The following is a 7,494-nucleotide window of genomic DNA, read 5'->3' as shown; positions in this document are numbered from 1 at the left end:
GGAGAAGATTGGAAATTGACTGGATTATGTTCTTTTGTTTATTATTATTGTTGTTGTTTTAGAAACTTTTAGCAAAGTAATTCCCAACATTGCTTCTTCTTTTTTAAAAACAAAATACACAACAAAAACATTCTGGTCACTGGAAACAAAATGTTTCTAAGAATTTTTAAAATACATTTGATTGTACTTTTTTTACTTTTAAATGTATTTTTTTCTCCCATAATACCATTTTTTAAATCTTAGATAAAGATTTATTTATTTATTTTTTAAAAAAGACTAGATTTAGGTAGTACTATCCTTATGGCATCTGCACGAACATTTTTTATCCAGTTCTGAGCATTGATTAAAGCATCCAGTACAACAATGCTGTACACATCACTTGAAGCAACCAGTCAGGGCTTCTTGATCGGACAGGAAGAAAAAAAATGCTTCGCTATTGCATTGTGAAGAGCATTACATTCTAGACTGCCAGCAGCCTACACAAGCCAGAGCACTGCAGACATTAGACACTGACACTTTAATGCAACAGTACTTTAAGTATTTTCACAGTCAGAAAATCATTGCAACGTGGAAACAATCTGGGTGAATTGAAATGCAGTTTTCTGCTCTGGTGGTATGGTACTGTAACACAATTGAGGAGGGTCTTATGGAAAGACTAGAACTATTTCCCCAACACACACATGCACACTGTAGTATATTATCTAAGCCAGATGGTGGGTCACCAAATCCTGTATATGTCTGGGGACTGAAAACACTGAAGCAGTGCACTTAATACTTGAAATCATCTGTATGTGAGCCATTTGATGTGTGAAAACAATTGCTCTTCAGCCTATCAGGGGCAAGGGCATCGCTTAACAAATGTAAACAGAATCATGGCACAATAGCAGCTTCTTTCTGCATATTTGCCCATAGAGAAAGCAGCACAAACCTGGAGTGTGTGAATGAAACATATGGTTCTGATTTAACAGGTTTCTGTGTAAGCATGTAGGGCCAGAGAGGGGCAACGTCAGGAACAAGTATGATTATCTATAACTGATCACATCGTTTTCACGGCCTCATGTTATCGAGCCTCAATTTGCTATCACACATCAAAACTGGCACAAAGATCCAAGGATTTGTCCAGTGGGATTTATTTTTTATTTGTTTTTATTTTTTGGCAGTGTTGGGGACATGTAAGTCTTTTATCATTGTCCATACCCATCCAGCTTTGGATAAAGAAAATAGTTTGCCCTTATGGATACGAATACACCCATTTCATGAATTTGGAAGCGTTTTTTTGTAGACACAATTGTATATCATGATTAAAAGGCAGCCAACTTTGCTATGAAATTCGTTACCTAAGTTCTGAAGACTTAAAAGGCTTTCCAAAGGCTTTCCAAAATAGTGTCAGGCTCAGCTGATGATCCCAAGGGCACCAGCTGCTGTTCCTCAAATTCAGTTCACCCGCGTTAGGCTACATTGAATAAATAGTTCGACCTGGCCTCTTCATTCATTGGCTTGCAAAATGTTTCGACTTTGTGATTCACTCGTAAGCGCTGATGAATTTATTGAGCTTCGTTTGAGCATCTTGTTTATTATGTCCTTCCATGTCTTCTTGTACTGGTGTCGCAACAAAGAGTACACAAAGGGATCAGAAACAGCTTTGCTATAAGCCAAACACTTGGAAATGACTCCCCAGTGTGCGTTGATGGGGACTATGGATGAGAATTCTACCAGTCTGCCAAGGAAAGAGGAGATAACATTACTGTCAGGTAGACACATCAGGGATTCTCAGAGCCTCATTCAAGCATTCTATTCCCACCAGCCACCAGCCTCTGAGATATATACAAGGATCGGAAGATAATAGCTCACTGTTGTTTCTTGTACCCAACATCTGTACTGAAGCTATATTGCCTCCGGACAAAGAAATTCCATTTAGCGAGCTTGGCTACAAATATACAGAAGCAAACTCTCTCCCCACCAAAACTAGTTTTATATCTGAATACTAATTGGTGCTTGGTTCAGGTTTTGGAGGGCCCTTGGGCAAAATGCCCTCAGTGGGCCTCCTCCTTCAGAAGGTCTACCTGCTTGTTGACATTGTCACAAGGTATTATTGCTCATGTTATCTTTATTGTTATTGCTTCCACTTACTTGCTTGACAGCTGAAAGCCAGTGAGAAATTCAGCAGTGGCTTCTGCTGTTCCTCCTCACCACCACAACTGTCTGGGTCAGAGTGAAAGGCAGGTGAATAAGCAGGTTGCAAGGGTGAAGAAGAGGAACAACAACTCTAAGGCCCTTTCTACACCTAAGGGCCTTTGGGGAGGGAGGGGGACGATCCTGGACTTACCTGCTTCCGGGATTGTCCCTGGGTGCCTAAACGGAAGTGTCATGTCCCGGAAGGGAAGAGGGACGTCGTGCCCATTGTGCCCACCATTTGTTTTTTTAAAAAACAGGTGCTGGTGCGCACTTGCGCTCCAGTGAAAAAGTAAGTAAGTAACAAAAAAGCCCCAATCCCAATTCCAACCCCCATCCTCAATGTCCCAGGACTCCCCTTGGCCCAGCTCCTTCCCTTTGCTGACCCCCACTATTTTATTTATTTACTTATTTATTTATTTATTACATTTCTATACCGCCCAATAGCCAGAGCTCTCTGGGCGGTTCACAAAAATTAAAAACATTCAAAGTATAAAACAACAGTATAAAACCATAGTATAAAATACAATATAAAAGCCCACTACTCATGCGAAGGAGGGAGGAAGCCAGGACGAGCGCCCACACTGCCCCCGGTCCTCAGTATTGTCTCAGGACTGTGGGTTAAACCAGGATAACAGAGGTCTTGTTATCCTGTGAAAATGGAAGGATTGTCCCTGGCTGCTCCCAGGATCCCCTGTCCGTCATCTGGATGCACAAGGACAATCCAGGGATGATCCTGGGGAAAAAGGCAGCTGTAGCAGGGCCTAAAAGGCCGTTGTCAGTGGACCCCTACTGGTGTGTGGGCCCTTTGCAGGTACCCAATTACGGTTGACACCAGCTCTGATACTAATATCACCAGCACATACAAACAAATAGTGCAGTTTGTTGTTTCCATATCATCACATACTCAGATACTGGCCTTTTAAAAAGAAATACTTGTGGTCATTTTGAAAACTGCACCTCTCATGTTTCTGGCCACTACTACCAGAGAAATAGTTTTTGCCACTGTCTATTATCTTTGCAAAATCATGGAAAATGGGTGAGGTACCAGATGACTGGAGGAGGGCTAACGTTGTACCTATCTTCAAAAAGGGCAAAAAGGAGGAACCTGGGAACTATAGACCAGTCAGTCTGACACCCATCCCTGGGAAAATTTTGGAGCAGATTATAAAGAAGTCAATCTGTAAGCACCTTGAAAACAATGCAGTGATTCCTAGAAGCCAACATGGATTTATTAGGAACAAATCCTGCCAGACTAATTTGATCTCATTTTTTGATCGGGTAACCTCCCTTGTGGACTGTGGGAAAGCTGTGGACATCATATATCTTGACTTCAGCAAAGCTTTTGACAAAGTGCCCCATGATATTCTGATTAACAAATTGACTAAAAGTGGGCTAGATGGGCTCAGTCCTGGGCACAGTGCTCTTCAACATTTTTATTAATGATTTGGATGAGGAGGTGCAGGAATCGCTTATCAAATTTGCAGATGACCCAAAATTGGGTGGGATAGCTAATACCCTGAAAGCCAGAAACAAACTTCAAAGTGATCTTGACAGGCTGGAGTGCTGGGCTGAAAACAACAGAATGAAATTTAATAGGGATAAATGCCAAGTTCTACATCTAGGAAATAGAAACCAAATGCACAGTTACACGATGGGGGATACTTGGCTCAGCAGTACTACAAATGAGAAGGATCTTGGAATTGTTGTAGATCAATTTGAGCCAACAGTGTGATGTGGCTGCAAAAAAGGCAAATGCTATTGGGCTGCATTAATAGAAGTATAGCTTCCAAATTGCGTGAGGTACTGCTTCCTCTCTATTCAGTCCTGGTTAGGCCTCATCTTGAGCATTGTGTCCAGTTCTGGGCACAAACACTTCAAGAAGGATGCAGACAAGCTGGAGTGTGTTCAGAGGAGGGCAACCAGGATGATCAGGGGTCTGGAAATAAAGCCCTATGAGGAGAGACTGAAAGAACTGGGCATGTTTAGCCTGGAGAAGAGAAGATTGAGGGGAGACATGATAGCACTCTTCAAATACTTAAAAGCTTGTCACACAGGGGAGGGCCAGGATCTCTTCTCGATCCTCCCAGAGTGCAGGACACAGAATAATGGGCTCAAATTACAGGTTGCCAGATTCTGGCTGGACATCAGGAAAAACTTCCTGACTGTTAGAGCAGTATGACAATGGAACCAATTACCTAGGGAGGTTGTGGGCTTTCCCACACTTGAGGCATTCAAGAGTCAGCTGGACAATCATCTGTCAGGTATGCTTTAGGGTGGATTCCTACACTGATCGCAGGGTTGGACTCGATGGCCTTATAGGCCCCTTCCAACTCTATTATTCTATGATTCTATCTCCATGAATCACATGAAGGAGAACTTTTATTGATTATTTATTTAAAATAGGCTGCTCCTGTGTTTTACACACACACATCCCAAGGTCACTTCCATCCATGGAAATAATATAAAAGGTAACAATATCTAATGAAAATGACAATAAAAGAAACTTGCCTAAAAGAAAATTGTTTGTCTCCAAAAGGCACGCCTGTATGGGAAGTGGTGAATTTCAGAAATAGTACATTGGGACTGGTAATCTGTGTAGATTTTTCAGGACTGACTGCATGAGTTGGAAAAAGGCATTTAGAATTTCCCCATGAGCCCTTTCTGGAAAAAAGCCCCAAGGATGACTATTCCCATAGCGTTATCTCTGGCCCACCCCTCCACCCCCGACTTCCCTGTGTTGATGGGAAACATTTCTCCAGTGAAAACATAACCGCAGTGACAGTTCTTCAGGCAGTTGGGAACTCTGTGCAGTGCACTGATTGCATGAAAGACTGCAAACAAATTGAGCTGTACAGTTCCCTTTTCATTGCTGTCTTTTCCTATCAACATGGCAAGCTTCAAGGTGGAGGTGTGAGGCCAGAGACTGTATCCATCTCCTCTCTATGGTTTAGAATCTGAATGTCAGAAGTGTGTGTGTGTGTGTGCACGCGCGTATACACCCTTTCCTCTAAAGGAAAATTTGGAACACTGTCCCATAGAGTGACAAACCCTTGGTGCTGTCCTTGCCTGTATAAATCTCCCAGTCCCTTGACTTTTCTGATGCATTGCCTGAGTGTGTAAACTGAAGGAGGAGGGCTATTGAGCACCATGGGATCCTAATCCTGTGGTTTACCTGTGTGGAGAAGGATCATGCCCTATGTGAGCAACAGCCCTCTGACACACAACTATTGATAGTGCAGAAGTAAATTGGAATGGACACATGAACCAAGATTATTTATGGACACTGCTACCCAAGGGCAGGATTTGAAGGTAAAGGTACACTATTGATCTGAAGTGAACAATTAGTTCCACTTCCTCATAATTACTTTCTGTCAAACTGTCAGATTCAAGATGGGATTTTCTGTCACATACAATGAGTGCCACTCTTATGCATAAGATATCCATTATGAGGTATTTAAATTCATGCAGGTCCTTTTGTGATTTTTCTCAGAAGTCTTTTAATGCTATCCCAGACAGAAAATGAGCAGAAGTCAGAGAAGAGACCAAGGTATTACAAGATAGGGGAAAAGCATAATTCATACCAATTGAAACTGATTTTATTTTTAAATTCTGTGTATGTATATTTATAGCACTGAATATTATTTATAAATTTGCAACCTAATGCAATTAATTAGGTGTATGTAGGATGTGCAATTCGGGTGTGTAGTTTTCATTTGTTTGCATCGATCTTTTTAATTTTTCAACTTAAGCTTCTAGAAACCTTGTGTATAAATGTTAGCTTGCTCTCAAAATTGCCCTCAATTTTTTTTTAATTAAAATTGGTTAAATAGTGTCGCTGTTGTTTCGTTGTTGGTATCATCCATTCTGGCTGTCAATATGTATTGCTCATATACAAACAGATTTAGATTCAGCAGATCTAAATACATGAAAAATGACAGCACTCAAACAAACAATTTCCACTAAATAATCTCAAATCCTGGGACAGCTCCCTGGTAATGGTAAGCTTGAACTGACAGCATTACTATCTTCCTGGCTCCCGCCAGAAATCTTCCCATTCCAGTCCAATGATGACTGGAAATGAATGGACAATAGAATGCTTACATTACAAAGTTCTTTCCTATGCAGGATTTGCTTTGCTGGACTCTGCTATAAAGTAAACCTTAGGTAGTTTTAACAGGTAAACCTTGGACCTCTAAAGGTTAAAATATCAAACTTTAGGCTTTTTCTAGTAATTCTGTGTATACCACATGGCAGATGATTGTTGTAGATTAATTCCAGCTGAGTTTAACCTGATATTCTAAAAGACAAATGATATATTTGTAACCCCAATGTGCTGCAGCCCTCCTGAGATGTCATACTGCAGGTGTAGCTACAACATGGTTGAATACTCCCCTATGTAAAAAACTCACTGCATCTGGAACATCTGTTAGCAAGAAGGTTAGACAGAAGCAGAAATGTGCCAGTTACCCTGCAGCTTTCAAAGCAAGAATATTTATATGTTGTGAAATATTTTGGCTACCTTTGCTCTGCCACCTCAACGCCTCTTTTCTGATGCTCCTGTCCCCACAATGCTTCTACATTGCTGCTATGTCAGACAGGGCCAACACCCAGTAGCATGTTCTCACAAGCCGGCATTTAGTCTCTCTAGCTAGGAGTGCTTTGAGTCCACTGTGATCAATCTTAATTCTTGTAACCAAAACACATTTAAAAACCAGTATGTTCAGTTTATTTGTTTCAGCCATGGGCCATAACAAAACATAAAATGGAACACCAAGTAATGATAAAATCAAAATGCTCAGACCGTAAACCGTGGGTACATAAATCAGGCAGTAAAAACAATGGTGCCCCGCAAAGTAATAACAGTGCAATGCCAAAACACACTCAAGTATGCCAACTTGTTTATAAAACCAGTAGTTAGTAAGCAATATGTCATTTTAAATTTGTGGCTATCATCTAGTAAAGCTGAACATATTTAAAATGGCATAGAGATTTTTACTGTTACAGAGTGTCATCAGATGGGGTGGGGGTGGGGATTATGTTTCCCTCCTGTCGCTTTGCCTCATGCTTCTGTCCCACAATAGGGATGAGCAGCTTCCCCTTTCTTCACACAAGCAATGACTACATGCCCCATTCAATGTGCATTATTTATCACACTGCCTCTCTCCTGCACACAACAGGAAGTGGCAGCAAGTTTCGCTATGGCAACCAAACCCAGATTTTCTCTGTCTTATTTCATGATGGAAAAAAGAGCAGGAGCAAGAGATGCGCGGGAGGTGGGCGTCGTCATCAAAAGGACCTGTGAAAGACTGTGGCCCTCGC

At 41.3% G+C, this 7,494-nt stretch overlaps 1 protein-coding gene across 1 annotated transcript in view; it reads right to left on the bottom strand.

Moving 5' to 3' along the window:
* Positions 1 to 1,485: 1,485 nt before the first annotated feature.
* The window catches only part of GPR26 (G protein-coupled receptor 26), a 30,218-nt gene continuing 24,209 nt past the window's right edge, over positions 1,486 to 7,494 (bottom strand). Inside the window, exon 3 of the mRNA XM_063131594.1 lies at positions 1,486 to 1,717. Within this exon, the coding sequence (XP_062987664.1) occupies positions 1,486 to 1,717 (232 nt within the window). The remainder of the gene's footprint in view (positions 1,718 to 7,494) is intronic.

The sequence above is a fragment of the Elgaria multicarinata genome, chromosome 8, assembly GCF_023053635.1.
Source record: "Elgaria multicarinata webbii isolate HBS135686 ecotype San Diego chromosome 8, rElgMul1.1.pri, whole genome shotgun sequence".
NCBI classification, from domain to species: domain Eukaryota; kingdom Metazoa; phylum Chordata; class Lepidosauria; order Squamata; family Anguidae; genus Elgaria; species Elgaria multicarinata.
Note: the sequence above shows the minus strand (reverse complement) of the source record. Positions and strands in the feature narration are given on the sequence as shown.